The sequence below is a fragment of the Chaetodon auriga genome, chromosome 2 (assembly GCF_051107435.1).
Source record: "Chaetodon auriga isolate fChaAug3 chromosome 2, fChaAug3.hap1, whole genome shotgun sequence".
Lineage (NCBI taxonomy): Eukaryota > Metazoa > Chordata > Actinopteri > Chaetodontiformes > Chaetodontidae > Chaetodon > Chaetodon auriga.
The window spans coordinates 17,792,082-17,815,109 of record NC_135075.1 but is presented as its reverse complement, the minus strand read 5'-3'; the positions used below and the strand labels follow the sequence as shown (position 1 = coordinate 17,815,109).

At 40.2% G+C, this 23,028-nt stretch overlaps 1 protein-coding gene across 2 annotated transcripts in view; it reads right to left on the bottom strand.

Moving 5' to 3' along the window:
* Window positions 1-324: 324 nt before the first annotated feature.
* Window positions 325-23,028, bottom strand: part of cfap20dc (CFAP20 domain containing) — a 32,594-nt gene continuing 9,890 nt past the window's right edge. The window contains exons 12-17 of one of the 2 annotated variants that reach the window (XM_076751431.1): window positions 21,982-22,304; window positions 12,729-13,097; window positions 10,696-10,935; window positions 5,772-5,833; window positions 1,563-1,657; window positions 325-686 (exon numbers count right to left, since the gene is read on the bottom strand). In XM_076751431.1, coding sequence (XP_076607546.1) covers window positions 568-686; window positions 1,563-1,657; window positions 5,772-5,833; window positions 10,696-10,935; window positions 12,729-13,097; window positions 21,982-22,304 — 1,208 coding nt within the window. In that variant the 3' untranslated portion in view covers window positions 325-567. Of the gene's footprint in view, window positions 687-1,562; window positions 1,658-5,771; window positions 5,834-10,695; window positions 10,936-12,713; window positions 13,098-21,981; window positions 22,305-23,028 lie in introns of both variants that reach the window. The other variant, XM_076751421.1, reaches the window with a different exon arrangement.

The following is a 23,028-nucleotide window of genomic DNA, read 5'->3' as shown; positions in this document are numbered from 1 at the left end:
TTTCACCACTTTTGCTTGTTTGGCTATTAAATAAGAGAACTGCAGCAGAAAATCCACACATGGAATCAGCAGTGGTTTCAATTAGGATTTAATGAAAACAATACATACACACATATCAGCATATTTTCAATGACATCTTAACATAGATGATGACAAAGAACAAAATGACCTACACTGTAATACTAATCCGGGCAACATTTATATGTCAGAAATCTTCTCAGTTGAAAGAAGCTCCAGGATGTTCTTTCAAAGGCTTACAGATTAATTTGCTAGCCAAGACTTCTGAAAAGACTCTACCATCAGATGTGCTACTGAATGGGCAAAAACTCAATTTGTTGCAAAAAGCACGTATCTGATTTATTGAGTTGCACACTAACACGACGCTACCAATGGAGACACAAAGGTCCTATTAGGCTCTAAAAAACAAAAGCAGCAACACGGAGGGCTTTTTGTGAATGTGGTATTCATTACTGATCAATAGGTTAAGCCAAAAAAAAAATCGTGAAGCCATTCATCGGCTGTCAATGACTTCTGATTTATTAATTTTCGATTCTCTTGAGCTTTGAGTCAAGCTAGTTCATAGTACTTCCCCGTCTTTGGATCAAAATAGCAGTTGAGGCAAGGATCATAGAGCAGATTCAAATAATCGTCCTCCTTCTCCTCTTCATTCACAGGCTCATCCCGCCCTGTGATAATGCAAGGAAATCACTCTGCAGCACTTAGAAGTAACTGCTCATAACATACATATATATACCAGAGCGGCAGCCATTCAACTAACTGAAGCTAAAATATGGAAATGTAAAATATATGCTGCATTTTCTCCATACAGCTGCACAGCCATGCCAGATATGAATGAGGACCTCCTCCATTAGCTGTTACTGGAATAAAATCAGAAGGGTGGATGGCGAGGTGACCTTCAGACTCAGGTGGATTTTAAAGTTTCTGCTGCAGCCATTTTTTCTCTCATCAATCAAGACCTAAGACACCCAGACTCTGTACCGCATTATGAAGCTGTAAAGAGATTCCCTGTAATCCCCACTACTTTAAAGCATGTGAATTTAGCTGCTAAATTGACAGGCAGTGAAATGCTAAAAAGGTTATGGAATGCTCCAGGAGGAACATTTTATCTTATCAGAACTTCGGCGACGATAATGAAAACTAATTATAAGACACATTGTGTAAGAGGTTTAAAAATGATGTTGTAAACCGAAAAGGTTTCATCAATTAACCTTGTCGATGTGTCTAGGGGGTACAGACCTGTAATGAGCCTGTCTCTTTTGACCTATGGAGTTATGTGGAGGACAGAGAGCTCCACTCTCATGGGGTTTTTACCCTTAATTAGATACAGTCTCACATGCTCTCCCCCCTGCTGAGTGCAGTCCCTGGGTTAAAGCTTAACATTTTTGTAAGCTTTGACACCAGTGAATGTTTCCATTAGTGCCGTGCATTTGCACAATTAGTGGGGTTAATGTTAAAGCATTGTATTGTTTGCTGTCTGCCGGACTTTAAAGGACATAAAAGAGCGTCGGGGGCAAAAACGATGAAAATTAAGGTTACTGTACCTCCGATTAGATTTTCCTGATTGTTCCATGTGTTGCCTGACCTTCTCTGCTGGCTGGGAGGCATAATAGGAGGGCTGAGCACATCCATCCACTCCCTATGGAAAAGACCATAAAGGCACACAGTCATGACAACACATGCCATTACACTTCCCATCCTCCTACTGTAGCCTGCACATCAAATTGCCTCCATGTGACATTTTAACAATGAAGTCCCATCAACGTGGGCTCTCAGAAGCCCATCTAAGCTTCCATCGTCCTTGAGCCACTTCTCCTGCACACTTAGCCTCTCCGCCTCACAGTTTTACCTGAAGGATCATTTATTAGATTCTGACTCAAGCTGTGACTTCCAAGTGTCCACATTCTGGCCCAAAGTGGGGGTCTTAACCTTGAGAGCAGGACTTCCTTTCACTGTCAATGAGTTTATCTTCCTGGTGCTGAGAAGCACACAAGCTACAACTATACATCAATCATTCTCTGGCAAAGTAACACACTGTTCTTTTGCAGGATAGCGTAAGAGGAAAAATCGCCACAAGATGAATTATTACGTGCAAGCAATGCAAGATTAATTTGTTAAACAGCATTCATAATCATCTTAGGTTATACATCAGTTGCATAGTTACAATTATCCATTTACATCTTTTGCCTCTGGTCATAACATCTCATAAGAGCACATCGCAGCACATTTAATGAGGTTCTTCTGCACAGTGCTCAGCTGACAGCAGGCGATTCAAATGTTCATCTCAGCTTGTTCTGTCTCACCATCATGAGCTGCAGTGATTGATAATGTCACTCTGCATTCATTAAGCACAGAACATTATGTTTACTCGGCATAGACACTATTGACAAAACTGTGACATGTTCATAGTTTCGGCAGGCTACGTTCATAACATTTACAATTCTAGTATCTTCTCTGATTAAATTTACTGTTGGAGACTGAACAGGATGTTGGCTTTAATGGACACCAATGAATCTTCCTTGTCATTATTATAGTGCACACTATAATAATGTAGGTACATCTACTTTCAGTGACATGGAGTCTGGAACTAACTGCACCGGTGACTGCACCAAGTAGAAATACCAAAGATGCTAAAGCTACCTCAAATAACTGTTTGGTAGTATATCAAATAAACTGTATTCTAACATCTGCATGAAATAGGAAGGTAAAATGCACAGTGCTCAGTGGAATAGCAGCTGGAATAGGCCTGTACATACACATTAAAGCACTATGGGTACCATAGATTAAATTAATCACTGTAACAATAAAAAAAAAGCAATGAGAAAATGAACACTGACAAACAGACTGATTAATTTTTATCAAATCCTTCCATGCATTTAAGCATGAATCAGAAATTTCTTCATTTCTAACCATATGCCTTTAAAGTGATCAAGTACATTATCTCTGCTGAGGCGCTGATTTTTTCCTTCTAACAAAGGCATTCACCCCACTCTAACACCCCTTTTGACTATGTGATAGGCAGGGACAGAGTACAAAAGTTAATGGAAGCAATTTTCTAGGACAAAGGCCTCTACTACAGAGCTGCAAATTGGACTTCAAATTGTTAAGGGGAACTTGGTGAGAGTGATTAAATTCTGAGATTTTAAAGTCATTATAATCCAGATATGGAAGAACCTGTGATAAAAGGAATAAATTAGGTTGATTTAATTTGAGCAAGTACACTGTTTTTGCACAGCGGTAAAGTATACTGAAATTAAGCTTTCCATTCCAAATATCTCCCACTGAAACAGTATCAAGGCAACTCTGTTTGCCTGACACCCCGGCAGTTGTACTGGATTTCACAATTGTGTTTACTGTAAAACAACTGAATCGCTACTTAAGGTTTCTCTGACAGCCTGATTTGTGGTTTCACATTTGGTATCCCAGCCAAAGGCAGAAACAAGTATCACACGTAAAGGAACATGTTAAAAATGCTAGAAAAGCCCTGGCAACATAAAGCACAATAACAGGACCATTTTGGCTGTCAAAAAAACTGTGGCTCTCAGCAGTGAGGAAGCCTTGTAGTGATGCCAGGATGCTCAAACCCCCCCCCCCCCAAAAAAACAAAAAAAACACAAAAAACCATGATAGAATTCAATGTTAGGGTGTCTCAGAATGCAACGCCTAAAAGAAAAGGAGAGAAAACAACGACAAATGCTGTGCAGCTGCTCTTCAATATGTAAATCAAGGCTGGCTTCGAACTAATTTCAGTAGTCCAGCTGTGGATGCCGTAGTGTCGTGTGAGACAAGTCGGGGAGTATGTTCGAGGTGTCCGTCAACAGCAATATTCATTTCAGTGGACATTCAATCAAACGGCATAGCATCACTGAATATTTAAACAGCCCCCAAACATGTTAGCACTGATAGATGACAAAAAGAAAAAAGAAAAAAAAAAAAAAAAAGCTCCCACTGGTCCTCACAGTTGATCAGATAATAAATATAATACATTTTAAATCAGTTTCAAACAATAATACCTAAATATTTCAGTACATGGGCGTCTACACATGTTCACAACGGGCTACCTTGCTTTTCATCAATAAGTCAAAAGTGTTTGAGAGGGGGTAGTTGCATAATTTGAGTATAGCGGAAGTATGATGCAATCCCTTTGTCTTGTTTTGAAACATGCTGCACGGTTGTGTACACCCACGAAGAGATGGAGATGTGCAGAGGCAGGGCTCTGCATTAGCGGGCGGCTAGGCGATGCAGGGTCTCCTGAACCCTCTGAGGGAGGACCAAGGGATCCATCCAGAAGGCGATGAGGGGGAAGAGGGGCAGGACGCCTTCCACATTGTTAGCAAAATGACCAAAATGGATCCCTCCGGTTAACCCGCCATCCTCCATCCTCTATTATCAGAGGAGTGCAGAGGCAGAGGGGTTGTTTAGTTGAATATGTTAGTCTAGTCTGCTTGACCCATCCGACCGAGGTCTGTGCAAGTTCAGATCTCTGGTGCCGACCATCTCTGCTGTGTATTGATGAATCGTGACACTGTCCATGGTGCTGAAGTAACACATGGATTTGTAATTGCATCTTTTTCTCTCAGTCCCACCCTTCTCTGTTGGATCTATAATATTCTCGGATCTATGTACTATATAGTACTCACTTCTATATTCTACTGTAGCCAACGTGTAGTCGCAGCAGAGCGAGAGGATCACAGAGACACACTGCTGCTTGTAGTATTACTACCATATTTCTCTAACATTGCTGTTCATTCAATAGCATCTGTGCTGCTGAAAATAAAATAAAATAAAATACACCCCCCGATCAAGCCCACTTCCTCTCATGGGCTACATAATCCTGTATGTGTTCTTGGTAGCATTGCATATGCCTGAATATTGGATCCACTTTCCCAAATATTTAAAATAGTAGCTCTAAGTTATTCTGCTTCCTCCAGTAATGTAAGCCCATTCATCAATATGCTTTCTTTTTGAGGTTAGAACTTAAACTTAACTCTGGCTTTAACCTGTAGGCAGGTAAAACAAGGTGGAACATGACTTGCGGCTGCTTTGCATTATGAACTACTGAGGCTCCAGCCATGCAGAAGTCGTCCTTTGCTTCATCAATGATGGATTTCTCCTTGTATGGCTGCTGAATGTCAGTGCTTAATAGTCTAACCCCTGTGTTTGATTTATAAGGACTTGAACCAAAAACTTTATGCCTCACATTAATTATCTGCTATATAAAAAATGTCATAAAAAGTTGCTCGACAAGCACAATAATAAGTGAAAAATAATCTCTACTTGTAAAAATGATAACAGCAGTTAAGGAAGACTACAGTACCTGGCACCCTGAATCTATTTATACTCATCAGTGAGCGAGATAAGCCCCAGTTTGCATATCTAGCTGACTGTTGACATTTAGCTTTAATCCTACAGTCACTGGGTACCATCTGATTAAGAACTTCAGGGTGAGTTTCATGTACATGCAGCCAAATACAAATAGAGGCTACATAAGGCTATTTTTTTTGTGTCAGGAAATGCATGAAACACAGAAAGGTGGCTTGCTTTTCTCAACTATGGTTACTAACAAATCAGTGCCCAAAAAAAATAGGTTTTCAGAGACAACATGTGAGTTCTTTTAAAAGAAAACAACCCGGCTCTTATGTACAACACATAAAAATGAGCAACCTTGTCTCGCAGTGTACATTTTATCATGAATGCATAAATTTGGAGCTCAGCAAATGTGTCACAAATGTGTGGGACACGTGCTTGCTTACCTGGGGTTTGATTGCAGGAGGGGGTTCATTTCCTTCTGATAGTGGTGACCCTGATTAGCTGGCTGGATCGGCAAGGAAAAAGTAAAGAGTTGTGTTAAAAATGTCACAGAAACCTCAGCACTTATAAAATGCTTCCAACAATGATCAATATTCAGTTACTTGTGTGAATTCTGACAGACCACTATGTGCTGACTTGGAACATAAAAAGAATATAACATGGACTTACAGCAGCTAAAGATTGAAGATGTCTTTCAGGGTCTCATTCAATTTTTCCAGTAATGACAGCCATCATGTCCACCAACATCTATTTAAGCTTGATTGCTTGACAAATGACGGTTGTCTCTCAAGAGACATTGTGTATTTCTTTGACAGGTAAACTGTCACATGTCATTTTGTCACTGGTGTGCACACGGAGAAGTTTGTAATGTCAAGTACAATTGTTGCAGCGCAATTGGACTTGCTTGCAATTGGAATGTAGGTCGCATCGAGGCTGGAACACAGACATATGAAAATATACATTTCTATTTATTTCTATGATAACCATGAATAAATCTACTGCAGCTCAGCCACAGAAGTCAACTGTGTCATCATGCCACTTAAGAATGTCTCTATTTCAACCAAGCGTAACTCAAGTTTAAATGCAGGGTGAGGAGCAAAATGTCTTTTGCTGAGAGCCCACAGTCCAGAACATCAGCTCATTTGCCACAATATCACACACACATCCACAACGCAGACAGATGAAGGCCAAGCTAGAAAAAGACAAATTTGACCAAAACCTTAGCACAACCGCAAATCAAGCCTAATGCTTCTACAGTTTATGGAAATCCTTGCGCAGCCTGTTCAGGTCGGGACAAACAGTCTCCTTCTATTGTGTGCTGCACTAACTGGCTAACAAGTCAAGTATGAAAGATCACTGCAGAAAAACACACAAAAGAAAATTGAAGAGAGCAGCGAGAGGCAGCAAACATGGGTGAACAATAAAGGGTGAACAAACCAAGATCAAGGGATCCGTAAAATCTTATAATCTTTGCAGAATTTTAGATGTACTCTAACCGCTGAGGGTAACAAAGGATCGGAGCTGGGTTGTATTTGTGATTGGGTCCTGTTAAAACGCTAACTGCTACATTCTTTGTGAGCTGTGAGTCTAAGAGGCAGAAGATAAGAATGGTGTCACTTTCAAAATATAGTAATATTCAGCTGTAAGAAATGCAAGTGTATTACCCTCTTCATCTTGTCAAAGCTAAAGACCATATTATAGCCTCAGGAGGCTATTTAAGTCTAGTGCCTGCTTAAAGGCTATTACATTACATGACGTTGATGAAGAAGCAGTTATGTTGAAGCTGTAGCCCTTGCATTGCTTAAGTAAATTTCAGCTATCTGTGTGCTCCAGCCCCTTCTTTATGTAATCCTCTTCTAAAAATAAGACAGGACCCAAATTTATACCCTGTGGAATTCTGCAGCTAATATGTGCTGATGATGATGAGTTACCTGTGGGGTGATGGAGAACGTTCTTTTGGGGAGGCAGCAGCTGAACCACCTCGGTACTCTAGCTGTAATATTAAACCAAATGCCTCAAATGGTCACTTAAACTTACATGAACTACAGAATCAAAGGGTTCGCTTAGGTCTAAAAGAATTAGAAGCACATTCGCTCCTAACAGAAGAACATTACTTATTTAGATCAGACATCACCTCTTAATCCAGCAGCAAAATGTGTCAAGGAGTGTGAGCACAGCAGGACTGGCAGCCTGTAGCAGTAGATATGATGACTTACCTGAATCACTACCTGCTGTACAGCTTCCCAGAAAAACCCAGGACAGGTGTTGGCTATGAGGTCGCTACACACCAGGTAATGCTAAGCCTCGATCCAAGCCCTAGTTATAGCTGGCACCTGCGTTGTCTGAGCAGTCTCTTTGACTGATGCTCAAACAGTTAGCTTTTCTGCTGCTCAAGCTCCACTATCGCTCCCCTTCTACATGTCTGAGCAGTCTCTTTGACTGATGCTCAAACGGTTAGCTTTTCTGCTGCTCAAGCTCCACTATCGCTCCCCTTCTACATGTCCACCTCTGTGCATCAGCTCTTATCCTGCACACTGGGTCAAACGATGCTACAGCATTCAGTACACATAAAGGAGCTCCACTTGTCTCTGATCAACACTGCCATAGACTCTATCACTTCTGGCCTTTGTCTGCCCTCTGGCACGGAGAAATAAAGAAAACCAGAGGAAACCTTTTGTCCAAAGCAATTGATTGCAAAACTGTGCTGCACAGCATTTCTGGGCTACACAGACATTTTCTTTTTTTTAGCAATGAAGTTCAACAGCACAGTGCTAGCTCCAGATAATTTCTTTTTAAAATCCATCTTTATGCCTTATTTATCAAGGCAGCTTCAAGGTGATGGCTGATGGATCAGCTCCATTTTCGTGATTGTTTACCTGCTTTTTATTCTGTATATGTTATTCATATTGCTCACTGAGACTTATCACTGCTACCCATCCTATTATTACTTCCTCTCCTGACACATCTAAACTCAATAACCCTCCCTTGATTGTAAGAAGTATCTTTGACTCAGCCTTGGTCACCTAAATGTAAGGAGCTTGCTTGCAATTGTGTTATTAAGTCAACGCCAAACAGACCTCACGGAAACCTGGCTAAATGCCAGTATTCACACGAAGACATAAGTCATCAGACTGCATGTGATCTGTGCTCTTCACAGTCATGAAAAAGACAGATCTGAGTCACATATGAGTCAAAAAATTAGATTTGGACCTGAACATTGCTTTGGATGTGACAGGAAAAATAAAGGGCTCGATTATATATATAGATTTATGCAGTGTTGTTTCACTGAATAATTACTTAACTCTTCTCCAGAACGTTAATTATGTTGCTGTGAATGCTGATGCTAGAGGAGATACTCAAAATAATTCCACATTGTATTTACCACCCCTTGTGCGAATTTACAGTCAACCTAATTTGGAAAAAAAGGGTGAGATTTTCTAATAAACTTGCCCTCATTGCTGTCAATCTTGCTCCACACAAAACATTAAGAATCAAGAGACAGATCAAAACCCAGGTTTTCACCCCTTAACTCGCTGTTTGAAACAGAAAGATATAATGATGTACTGTGAGAGCTTCTGGCATAAATGGTGATTTAGAGACAGGGGAAGAACTGTCTCATCACCTTTACATGGAAAGCTAAATCTGACAATTATCTACTCTAATTTCTAAGGTGTCAATCATAGATTCTGTTATTTCATTTATTATAATAATCTTAAAAACATTTTGAGATTAGATTTAGTCTTTCACACTGCTCTCGTCAGTAATTAATTGTAAAAATCACTGGCTTACTATGAGGAGCGATACGGTTGGAACCTTAAATTAACGTTTCATTTGATTAAAAGATCCGTGAAGAGCTCACCTTTATGTCAAAACTAACTATTCAACGGAGTTCATTGTAGCCGACACAAAATCACTGTGGAAGGAAGAAACATCCAATTTTCAAGCCAAGAGGCGGTGAATATTTTATTCTAAAAAGATTTTTGGCTGGAGTTTTACTTTTTGAGTGTTTTCTTTATTCATTCTGTCATCTGTAGCATCGTGGTCCAACAGAGAAACAAAAAGAGCTCCAACTCTAAATTCTGACATGACAGCTCTGACGACAGCCACGCGCCCACAGAGAGGATAGGTATCAAATCCAGAACCACATATTGAGGTGTCTAAAATCCACATTCACACAATCAAACAATCAAACAACAGTGATTTTTTTCTCGTCTTCAACCTAGTAACCGGAGCAGAGCGTGCGATCGCCTGGAGGTGAAGTTACGTGGGCTGGGCTGCTATATCAGCTTTAGCAGCAGAGACACAAGCAGCAACAGCGGGGCCACTCGATTCACAGCCTCCAGGGACAAGAGATGGCTTGTCACTTCTTGTGGAGGAGTCTCACATCTCTTGTTTTGATCTTTCACAGACACTTATGAGGTTCTTTTTAAAGTTATATTTGTTACAATATCACCAAAGCTATCTTTGATTTGAAGAGGAACCTTTTCTGGGTGGTGTCTTTTGTAGCTCCCTTCCTCTCTATTTATTGGCAAGCTTTTTCTTAATATGCTGATGGTGGTGCTGTTGCCATATGTATTTAGAATTGTAAAGCACTGCAGCTGATTTTGAAAGCATCACTTCAGGGTTTGATGAAGTCAGATGCAAATCTCATCTTGTCCCTGTGGAAAACTGTACCTACTGCAGGGTCTAAAGATACATGTTTTTTTGTTGGTGACCACATTGCTCTGGAACCATGAGATGATAATCCCTGTGGTAATACCACAAGTCATTGTTTTCTGCTTGAAGCTCAGTATATTAATGGATACCTGCATGTGTGAAAATGGTAACAAGCTTATTACTCAAGCATCTGCAATTATTATATTCACTGGGGATCCTACAGTGGACCCAGTAGGGCCAGGCAGGGCAGTGCAATGTGCTTATGCTAATGGCCCACAGATCAAAATGACCTTCAATAGCCAAGAGCAAACTATACCATCTTTGAATTCTAAAAAGACTTCTGGGGATAATTTCAAATGACCTAAATAATTTTCAGTCACTGGGGAAACGGTGGATATTGTGCCAGTGTACTTTTAAAACCTGTAAGAGGCCAATTAACATCTTTCTATCTCCATAATCTTTTGTAATGCAGAAAACATGCCGGAGAAAGAGGTGCATTAGCACTTTATGGTGGCATAAGTTGGGGGCTTGAAATGGAAATTAGCGAGGGTGAGGATCAACCAGGGTCAAAAAAATTATTCCATACGGGAGATAGACAGAGGGACAACCTGTTAATGATGGCAAATAGAAGATGAGCTGCACATAAGTGTCGCTTGTTAGTGAATAATCAACAGAAAATGATCAAGAGTAGCAGAGTATGATGGTACAGACCATGGAGATGTGGGTCCAGGTAGAGGTGTCATCACTGCTCATGCTGATGCTGATGTTACACTGGTGGATCTGAGATGCACTGAGGCCTGAGGCTCTAGGTTCATCTTCCTCCTGCTCTCTTTTTAGACTTGCCAGCATTCGAAGCTCCTCATCATCATCCCCATGCATTTGTAGACTGCCAAGCGGGTGAGAGTTGTAATCACTGGAATCAACGGGCTTCGGCGTGTTGTCTTCCTCGTCCTTTAAAACGATCGCCCATAAAAGAGAAATGTCTTGCGCTTAGCCACACTCACACACGCATCCTCGGCTCACAAAGCTGATACCATGTTGTGTGCAACCAACAAAATAGTGTGAATCTTAAACAGCACACAGGAGTCCAAGAAAGAGCTTGAGGCAGTGGCGCATATAATTCATTGGTTTGACCCTCTGAGGAAATGTCTTTTAAAAGCAGATCTATAGAGTCCTATGCTAACTTGATTTGTGGCAAAATGCAAGGAAGCCTGGTGTTGCCCTGGTGTTGAATCAATGGAAGTCAATAAACCAGGGCTGCAGGGAGGGAAACAATCTCCTTGTCATATTTCTCTGACAACCTTTCAATCAAAGCTTTCACTGCATGCTGCCTGCTGGAGTTGGCACAAATCGACAGTCAGGAGCTGCATTGATGAAGGATGCTGGGATTTGTCTCAGCAGTGAGTTGTGTAAATGCAGAAAGTAACAGCCAAGTGACAGATTTCCCTTCAGGCCTTGTGATCTCTCCAGTTGACTATCCTCTGATCCTAGATCTTTTCAACTGGAGCAGGGGCCTACCTCAATTTGTAACAGACCATAGTCTGATCCATCTCATGGCATTCCAAACCTTTCCACAAGTCCTCCATAGCTGTCCAGTGACCACACATAATTGTGGGCAAAGAGAGACAGCTCGACAGAATACCATCAGAGCTTTTAATACACTGCACAGTTGGCACAAGGCCTCCAAACCCCACTCTGCACATCCCAACTGAAGACGAATATAATTGTAACTGTACATTACGAGAATTGAGCCAAGTCCATCTACTGAACACTTTGGGATGCAATAACAGTCACTGAAAACAAACACTTTCCAATGGAATTTAATCAAACTAATATTTATCTAACCAAGCTGCATTAATCAATTTTCAGGGAAGAAAAATACAAAATCATTCACTCTTTTTGTTATTCTGTTGTGATCTCCACCAGCTCCTGACAAAAATATCCAGATCTTTGGCTCGAGCCTGCTTTTTTCAGCTTTTTTCACCAGCCACTCAATGACATTGTCTGTCTGATGTTTGGTGCTGGGAAAATGGTGTACAGTGGATTTATCAAAGCTTTTTTGGTGGAAACAGTTGCCTGCAGGGATTCTTGAGAGTGGCTAAGAATCAGACTATAAAGTAAATTTGCCTACCATAAAACGAAAACATGTACTTAATGAAGCTTTAAGCTCTGTAGTTTATTCTCCTTGATTTTAGGACTATGACCATCCTTTTTCATTTCACACAGTCATTTGAATAACATATCAAAACAATTGCTGAAGGTTTCTAGATGATATCTTTTTACCAGGACATAAGTTAGAGGAATCAGTGGTGTGCTTGCTCTTGTTCTTTCCTCAGTGATGCATAAATCTTAAATTAAAAGACAATAATGATGCAAATTGATAAACTCAGCTTGCCATTGCAAATACAGGAGGTGTTTGTTTGGATGTCAAGCTTGTTTTTGTGGCTAGGTGTGACATCTACGTGACAAATAATGAGCATGTTTGCTTTGCGAGTGTTGACACAGTGAGAGGTTATCCAAATTGGCAATGTCTTTTGTGGGAATATAATGTAGCATCAAACATGGGCATCTCACAGTGGAGGTAATTAGGGGTGATGGCCAATCCACAGCTATTCAGTTAAGTATGAGGTTCAAAATAATAGTCATTTATATGCTTGTCTCTTTGTCACAAACAAAACCTATATAGAGCCATAGCATTCTGGATGAAGCCTGGTGTTTGTTAAAATTATGGATATAAGCAGTACCTCATGCTGTGTGAAGTCATCCAATTTGACTTCTTGCAGGAGTCTCCTAGAAAGCGATACACCGCTGTTCCCATTAACAACCGGGTTCACTACCCTTGATCCACGTGGGTCACACTTGTGTTCCTGTCTGCGGGATGCCGCACCGGGTGAGAGGCAGCGTGTGGGGGCAGCTGGTTCCGCTCTCCCACTGGATGAAGACTGGAAACTGGTGGTAACTGGATTGAGCTCCTTTGGTGCTGTTTGGTCCACGTTATGAGACTCAGGACGGACTTCAAGTTGCACATCCAAACCTGGACAGGGCGATCCTGGAGTAGCAGGGTTGCACTCATCACTTGTCCTTTGATGCTGGAAAATGGTGCAGCTCTTATCCTGAAAGAAACGCAAGGACTTAGTGATCAAATATTGATTTAAAATGATTGATACACTGTAAAAAGGATGATTAGCTATGACCTAAGAGTACATGATGGACTGTTTCTAATTTTCCTGATGTTAGCGCAATAACTCTGATGTTGTGTTGTGCCCTTAAGATTGATGTGTGCTTAATGAAACATGATAATGAGATGGTGCACAGTCATTGGGATTGGCCAGGTGTTGGTGGCTTACTTTTAAATTAACCTCACATTTAAAAAGGCTAATGACATTCTCTTTAAGTCTGCTAATCTTTCCCACCTTCACACTCAAAAGGTAACACATAGTGATGTAGTACAAAATTTGTCGCCTACCAATTGGGTTACATAACACACTGTACATACGGACACAGTCCACATTTCTCGCTCAACATCAAAGGAATATAGCACTGAAAACTAAAGTTTTGAATATCAAGCACTCATCCCCGAAGGCTTGAAAGACACGTGGTTTGGATAAGTTTGTAACTTGCTCCTTTACTGAGTACGGCACTGGATTCACTGCAGTAACAATGGATTCCAATTGTGACCCAGTTTCACAGCAGCAAAAAAAAAAAAAAAAAAAACATGAAAACTTTTCAAAACATTCCTGCAGCAAAAACCACTTCTGTCACCGAAAACATAGGTAAGCCAAGTGACCATCCTCAGAACTACACCAACATACAGTAAGTGTGGGTGGGTACATAAGTAAACACAGGCTAGTGGTCCACAAAAGCTGGGCAATTAGCCATACTGGAGAAAATATGATTGTTTGGAACAAACTGAGCATGTGTGTGGACAGAGAAAGTTTCTGTGGCCTTTTTTTTGAACATTTTCTTTTGCAGTGAAACTGGGTCGCAGTTGGAATCCATTGTAACTGTTGAATCAAAGCTGAGCACAGCTGCCGTTGCCCACGAAGGAGAAAGCTACAAACTTTTCAGAGCCACCATTCAAGCCTAAAGGGGGTGAATGTTTTATATTCCAAACATAAGATTTTTGGAGGAGTGTTCCTTTAATGGTGTTGTTCTGCACCATCAATAATTGATCGCTTGATTTAATATCTCAGCTTACTTACAGCCAGATTGCCAGGGAATCTACATTTCTTTAGTTCATAATATAGACATTGTCTCTCATGAATTAAACTGCTTGAAGCTTCCCTCTGAAGTACAAGACTCTCTATCTCTGTATTTCTTTCTTCTGCTGTCTCTTTTTGAGGTGTTTTCTTTCATCTCGAAGCTTTGTTTTGGGGTGAAAGGTTATCATAAGCCCCTTGAGGTTTTGAGCTCATCTGCTCCATATGTTATTTGTTTTTGCTTTTCTTTCGCTGCTTTATCATTTTTGTAAGTGCAAGTGAATAAACAATGGACTTCATGTATTATTGAAAGGCCTTATGTGGGTGTGGCTGTGAGCATGTGGGTTTGCAGTGTGTGCATGTGTGTGTGTGTGTGTGTGTGTGTGTGTGTGTGTGTGTGTGTGGCAGCCTGTGTGTTGAGGGCACGCAGCAATGCTTTGTTTTGCTAGCATCTGAGTATGAGTATCATGACAGCAGTTTATTATACCACTGCACAGTCCATTCTTTCAGTTATTACTGCATTAAAATAACTGAATTTCCCCAAAAATATAACAAAGTTACCTCGGTCTACTGTATCTCATACAATTTGAACTACTTCATACGCTGAGCGTTCATTGCTTTGTTTTGCTTTTAATATTTCTCTATGTTTTAGAACAAACGTTAGCTCAAAAGAATTGCACGAACCTGATGCAACACCTTGAAAGATGATATTGCTCCAAGCTGAGAAATGAGCAACCTGCCACAAATGAATGAAAATCAAAATCAGGCCAACTTGTGTCAGAGGGCTACGAACCACGCTCTGATTTATCAGTATAGCCATGGTGGCAGACTATGGTGGCTTGCCAAGCTAAAGCTTTCAGCACTACAAAGCTCAGATGATATTTGAAAATTTGTCTGATAGCCTGTGTTGCATGCATTGCATTATATACTGTACATATATTAAGCCAAGCTGGCACCCCTGGCCTTAGACACATGTTGGTCCTACAAGAGTTGTCAGTCTCAGGGCTCCATGTAGTTATGATGCCATTTTCGTCATGAGCAAGTTTATGTAAATCTGGAAACCTTTGTTGGAAAGGCAACAATTTACACAGATGAACATCTGAACATTTTGCTTCCTTTCACACATCTTCAGACAATGATTTCCCACTTTCTTACAGTGCAGATACTCTGCTGCTTGCTCTCCACTCAGCTTACATTATTTTGCAGATGTCCTTGTTTTTTTTTTGTTAAAATCATGGACAGAGGCTCCTGGACATGTATAAATCACTGGGATTTTACCTTATGAAGGACACAGAAGTGTATGACTATATATCTTTTAACACCTTTATTACTTCTTCACAACTACACAAGCATGGCCTGCAGACAGCACAGGCCTTTTGTTGTGTCAAGACTGACTAAAGTGGCTGAAAACCTGGCATTAATTGACCCCTTTTCCATGGACGACTTTCACAGTTCTCTCTTGAAAATTGCAGTGCCTGAAACTAAGATTCACCGACTACAAGTGAAAGTGGAAGTGGATGGATTGTGTGGGAGTGATACCGTTTCACCACGGGCTCAAAAAAGTAAACATCAAGAGAACGCTAACACATGGCTAACTAACAGAAACAAGATTACTAAGAAAATGGAGGGCTGCCTGTCTGGCAATAAATCTGCAAGTAGCAGTCCTCTCTGGAACCCTCTTGGTGCAAAGCCTAAGAATAAATCACTTCCCTGGGACACAGCAAGACGAATGACGGCCATAGCTCAGCATCCTGAGATTTGATGCTACTGTCTTGCCTGCACTACCACGCAGGCAGAGTGCCTCATCCACCCCTGTGCTTAGTAGGACACAGGCATGGACAGCTGCAAGAGGAAGACTAGCAACAAACCTTCCCACCAAGCAAGTTCACAACTTGAATTTGATTTGCACCCCTGCTGCAGGATCCTGGATGTCTGTCAGATGACCTGGATAACCTCTCATCCTCACACAGCAGGGTGCAGACTGAGAGTAATTGTGACAGCAAAATGCGACGGGGAAAGCTAACGACTGGTCCCCAAACTCTGATTGTGGGTGACTTTGCAATTAAAATGTCAAAGGCATAAGCAGTAAGAGCAGCAAAATAAACAGCTTTCCCAAGGATCTGGTCTCTGACATAATAGAAAGAGCATCATAGTGCATATGGGGACTACTGACATAGTGAAACAGCAATCAGAGGCACCGAAACAAGACCACAGATTTATTGAGCACACTCATCTCCTTGAATACTGAGGTGTTTATCAGTGGTCCACCACCACCAGTCAAAAGAGGAGTCAAGAGATTCAAAAGACTTCTCTGACCAAGTGGCTTTAAACTGCGTGTACCCTCCACACAGTGCACGATACTGATCATTTTGACTTTTTCTGGGACATCTTTTTTAAAGCAGCTGGAATTTGTCTCAACAAGTCAGAAGTAGAACCGTTCATCTCCAATCTATTTTACTTCCTGTTTAACCATCTGCTCCCGCTTCCAAGGTCAAGAGACAAGAGGAATCAAAACAAGACAAGACACAACACCACGCGAGCGACGTCAGAACCAAGACAGTGAGCCTCACACTGGTGAGGATTCACTTCCAGAATGACACACGTGTGTATGTATTCTACATACTGTTTAATAAATGGGAATCTGTTCACTGTTGGAACCAAACTCACGCCGCTCGTCCCTTCCTTGTCCTTCTCCTGTTTTCCCTCCCATAACTGTCCAGCACATAGAACTAGCTGTGTGAAAAAAACAGCAAGCTCTTCCTGATATCAGATGGCACTCATGAATGTTCCCAAGCCCAGCTCTGACCCAGTGCGCCAGGCATTTTCTCTATTCTTGTCTTGATAGGTAATAGAATGGGAATGGTGCCCTCTACTCAGTCATCAAATCTAGCTAATCTGTTACCAATACCTTGATTTTCCACTTGTCTACCTGTGGACCTGCCAGCCTGTCTGTCTGCTCACCACAAAGGGATTGTTTCTGCTTTGATTTTTCTAATGTCTTTTATTCAGTTTTATTCATCTGTGTGATGAGCCTCTGTTTCAGGCACAAAAGAAAAAAACGAAAGAAAATGGACCCTTGAACACTGTCATGATAACATCATTGCTAACAAACAAACACTGGCTGCCATGGTGATAGCGAACCCTGTTAATCAAATCATACTCTACAAAGGTAGCTCTGCTGAATATTCGATCTCTTACCGACAAGTCCTTTTCAATAAGTCATCTTACCACTACATGTAATCTGGAAGTTATGCTTTTAACTGAAGCTAGATAATTGTGGCAGCGCAATGGTTCTCAATTAGTCAGCTCTGTCAATCTTGCTTTGCTTCTTAATCTGACAAGAATGGTGGCATTGATGCTATATTTAAAAACTAATTTCAATGCACACAGTTATCATGTAGTGATGTTGCCTGCTTTGAATATCTTTGTACTGTTGAAAGGCACACCAAAAATCCTGCTGTTCACAATTTACAGACCTCCAAGGTCCTCTACAAACTTTGTTGATGCCTACACTGAGCTGCCTTCTGTTATCTCTTGTCAGGGACAACAGTGACATTTTTTTTTTTTACAGAAGCTGTGTCTATGTCAATATGCCTAACATCAGACTATGTTGATTCCCTCTGTGATAATCTTTACTGTAAGAGCTCTGAAAGTTATTGACACTATTGCACCTGAAAAGGTACAAACTATCTCTGGCAAGCAGAAAGCACCATGGAGAAACACCCCAGCTGTCACAAGTCAGAAAAGACAATGCAGAAAGCTGAGCGCAAATGGAGAAAAATGAATCTTCAGATTCACTGCGTCATCTTTAAAGACGGGCTTCACATTTACAATTCTGAAATAAATAAGGAAAAATAAGCCTTCTTCTCTAATATCATCATAAGGAATATCAACAATTCTTGCGCTTTATTTTCTAGTGTTGAGAAGGAAACTAATCCCCCAACACGGTTAGCGCCTCCCTTCTTACCTCTCAATAATTGTAATAAGTTTGCATCTTTTTTTAGTGAAACAAGGTTAGATCAAAGTCTAGTATACGACTGGACCTTGTATGGTCAATAAACAATATTATGGGCAAAATGTTAGGCAGATGGTCAGCAGTAGTTTCTATAATGTGAATTCCTGGATATTAAATGTTCATCTGAATTAATCTTAATGTTCTGTAGTGGTCCCAGTGAGATTTATTAGTGTAATGAAGCAGCATATCACATAACATGGTAAAGCTACATTTGAGTCAAAAAATAAGATAAAGGCAGTTGCAAGAGCAATAATTTCCACTAATATATTCAGATGTTTGCTTTGAAAGAGAACTTTTTCTGTTTTATAGTGTTTTTCCAGTTTGTTTGGACAGCATATTTGTTCATTTTATGTATCTCATTTCATTTGAACTATTTTCATTTTTTATTTCAATCTAAATCTAAATCTTAATTGATTTTGTTCTGTGTATTCTTGCTTACAGTTTTTGAATGCCGTTTTAATGTTTTTCTTTGCCTGTGTAAACATTTTAATTGCCTGTGTGTGTGAAACGTGCTATCTAAACAAAGTTGTGTGGGAGAACAAACCCAGGAATATAAGAGGAAGCTGAACTCTTTCAGAAACATGATGTTTTAATCTTACAGTCTATCTGCGTAGGTGCAGGAGCACACACACACAAATCCTATGACCTTGGACATATGCTACTGCTGAGGTTAAAAAAAACATCAGTTTAAAATCAATTCTTTGAAATATGTCATTAGGGTTGGAAGCAAGAGTCTACTCTGACTAAGATGTTATCCAAATTATCCTGCTACTGGTTAAATTGTTGTGCTCTTAGGAGTAAGTGAACAGATCTACATGATCTGACCATGTCTGCGCAGTTGTGTAACTGAAATGAATGGACTCATTGTTGATAACTTTGGTCCGGAGGGGGTCCTGAGTCTGTGTGAAATGTTAATAATATATCTGCACAACAAAGGATCTTTTATGTGGAGGACTTTGATCATGTGACCGGACGTATTGAGAGGCTAGGATCATGTACTACTTCAGATGCGCTCCGCTGTCAGACAGTTCTGAAAATGAAGGCATTGATGTTATTCTGTGTTAACTGATTAATCAATAGTGCAAGTTCCAAGCGTTTCCCACTGTTTTTCATGACATGTCACATTGACAGCTGAACGAGTAAATATCCAATTTGCAAGCGTGTAGCCTTCAAATATGCCCCTTTAAAGTTGGGGACCAGGTCTTCTCTCCACACAAAGGAAGTAATTAGCAATCAATGCAGTCCATCAGAAGAGCACAGAGGATGCTCTTTCATCCAAATACACCTCCTCGACTATAAAAACTTTTACAGCACTTGCTGGGCTCTGTTCTGTTTTTCATCTCCTCTGCTCTTTGGCCTTTTCTTTCCAGGCCCCTTTTTTCGTTCTGCCTCTTTTGACTTCTCTGTGTTTCTCCCAGTCTTGCCAGTCCTTGACCTGTTCATGCAACAAGACCAAAACACACACTGGAAATTGTGTCTAAATCGTATCAATCCATGACAATATTATATGTGCTACGAATGGTCAAATTTCTGAATATAAGTCAACTTATACCAAAAGACCAGAATAATGTAAATAATTAATTTCTTTCATTTGATGTTTATGTCTTACAGTGATAAAAAAGAGGATTTGCTACAGGTGTATTACAGCAGGTTTCCTCCTCAGCAGGACAGACATCACAGTGGTCAGACAAAACAAAAAACAAAAGGTTGGAACTCATACACACAGCATAACATTGTTTAAGATGAGCCATCACAGCTTGGTCATATTTAAATTGTACCTTATCAAACGTGCTCGATGATAACTGAGAAAAGCGGTGGCCTTTCCTGTTGATAGATTGAATCTGTCATTATACGCATATAAACAATGCACACTTAATTACCCAATTGGTGTGTGCCTAGTTAATTGTTACCAACACCAGAAACCAAACATATTGAACCTCCTGACCAGTGCTTCCCTGCCAGCAGTTGCTCTTATTGAGGAAACAAATCTTTATTAGTACTTTTTTTTTGTTGCTGCTAATTAACAATTATCCCGATGCCAATAAAAGTAATTTCAATCCCTTTCAACAAAGCTCTCCTGTGACTCATCCAAAGCTGTTCATCTAATCAACAGTATTGTTTAGTGATGTTTACACTGCCACACAGACAGGGTTAATTTGGTTTGCAGTCAAGCAAGTTGGTGCAGATTTATAGGAACAGAGAAAAATTTTATATTTATACTAACAGTATCCTACTGCTTTTAATCAGGAATGTGTTTCTCTTATTGGTAAGTGAACTGCAACAACTGAGGTTAAAGAGTGGCCACTGAGATGCAGCATTAGCAAACTGTTTTAGTGAGCCAGCAGTGGTCTGATAAAGCTACGGTAAATACTCAAACCGAACATCTGAAGAAAGTAGTGAATAAATGTGAACTTCTCATCCTATTTGATAAAAAAGTGGTGGAGGATGATTTTAATGTGTTAATCTAAAGAAGTGATCCTTTAAACATAAGCCCCTGCATTTCATTGTGAAATGCTGCAATTACATTTTCTGGGGCATGCATTTTCTCTCATCCTCAGCTGTTTATACAACATCACCTACAACAGAGTTGTTATCGATTAATTTCCCAGAATGCCAATGGACATTCCCTAAAAAGTCTGTATGTTTTTTAAATGTGAAGGCAGTGAAAAAATAACAAACTCTATAAGCTATATAACACATTTGAATCAATGGGAGAGCAAGTTTCCAATCTAAACCACAAACTGATATGCCAGTAGTTGCCGCACACCTACAGTCAGACAATCCAGTGTTCAGATGCATGGTCCTCATTCAGACAGTAGGATACACCAGGTCTTTTGAAGACAGAAAGAAAGAAAGAAAGAAAGAAAGAAAGAAAGAAAGAAGACGACATCCTGCACATAATATTCTCCCACTGAAAGGGAATACTTTCCTATGTTAGCTGGGTGACACACAACCTGATTGTGTGTGTCTTCTGCACACCTTTCAAAAAGCAGATGCTAGTATTGTACTCTTTCTATTTTTTTGTTTCTTATTTTTGTTTTGTGTTGTTTTAGGAAGCAGTTCCTGGAGGCATTACTAATAATAAGCTAATACTAAGTTACTTTTGGCTTGTAAACAAAGTAAAATGCCAGCCAAGGAAACTGAAAAGGTTGTGCTGGTTCAAAAGAGGTGGATATAGATAAAGAACTATTCTCGAAACCAAAAAGTTATGCAAAATCTAAAGAAAAATGTCAACTCAGGGTAGAGAGGCCCATACCTGCAGTTTACAAAGGTCAGCATAAAAAGAATTACATTTTTTCAAACAGAAGCTCTTTCATTCTGCTTTTCTTCCCAGGCCGCCCTGGTTTGACATCTTCACATGCAGATCTGCTCATGCACACGATGCTGATAATAGTGAGTCTTGAGAGAGCGCCTGAGTTACTGATACCAAAACCTGACATTTACTGCTCATGTTTTAGTGATATTCTCCTGCTTGACTCATTATAGATTACCAGGGAATATGTCAAAAATGGCAAAAATTGTATTAACGCTAAACTAATCAACTGCACAACAAAAAAAAAATCTTAATTCTGAATGATCAGACTTGTTAAGAAGTTTATTATTTTCCTTAAGTTTATTTTGAAATCTGGTGTTTGTCCATACTATCAGTGTATGTGATATCACACAAGTTCACTTATTCAAGGCAGATTGTCATCGGTGTCAGAGCAACATACCGTAAGATGCACTTCGACTGCGTGATTTAAAGGACGGTGTGCATGTGTCTCCCCCCGAGAGCCGACATACCTCATCACTTTCACTTCCGATAAAGTCATCTTCAGGCTGGGCTTCGTGCCGCATCCCACTTTTGCTCTGAACCTGATGATTTCCCATCTCCATCTTCTCTTGGTCACCCCGGCCCTGCCCTCGCTTGGGTGAGTGTGGCTGGGATAGGAAAGTGAACACCTCGTCTTGCAGAGTGAGCTGGGGCTCAGACCCTTCATTACTCTCCCAGCTGCTGCAGGCTTGCAGGTCACAAGACAAACCTGGCCAGACCGAGCAGGAGACAGACTCTGCTGTTGTGGGAGAAGCTCGTGAACTTTCCCTGACAGGACTGCAGCTACACTCATCTAAAATAAAAGATAATAGCACAAAACAAAAACAAGGCGGATTTAACCAACGTGGAAGTAAATTCTCCCTTTGAAACACCCATTGTTGCACATGAATATTGATGAAATAAAGAATTCAGGGCTTTGAGTGTACAAATTGTATGAAACATGAATAAGTCTTTCAGAACTGAGAGAAAGACTTAGTGGAGAATAATAATTGGAATCTAATTGCAGCGAGTAACAAATCCTTTTTAAATTCTTTCATCATGTGGCTAATGTCATTCAAGTTCATTTGATTATATGCACATAAAAATGTAAAACAATATGTAAAATTGTAATGAATTCCGCTGCCTGCCAAACGTGAACATTAATTTCTCCTGCATTGACATTTTTGTAGCTTTTGTTAATAACTCTGCTATGCTAATATCTTAATGAGAATATAACAAAATAAACAACATAATCAGTAGAACACCAGTTTACTGCAAAGTTGTCACTCATGAAATAAGAGCTCTTTACAAACGTCCGTAAAAATCAAACTGGCTTAGACACCTGTTTTCCAAGCAAACGCTGCTTCCGTCTTGCTTCAGTCTTTTGGTTTTGCGCTATTGTTTAATCTGGAACATTGTTATATCTGGCACTATGTTCTTGAATATAGATCCAGCAAGGTAAAATCTCTCTCAAACTTAAGTTGCATCTATTCATGATGTGTGCATGCAAGAAACGCTGAATCCTTCAACTCCTCGAT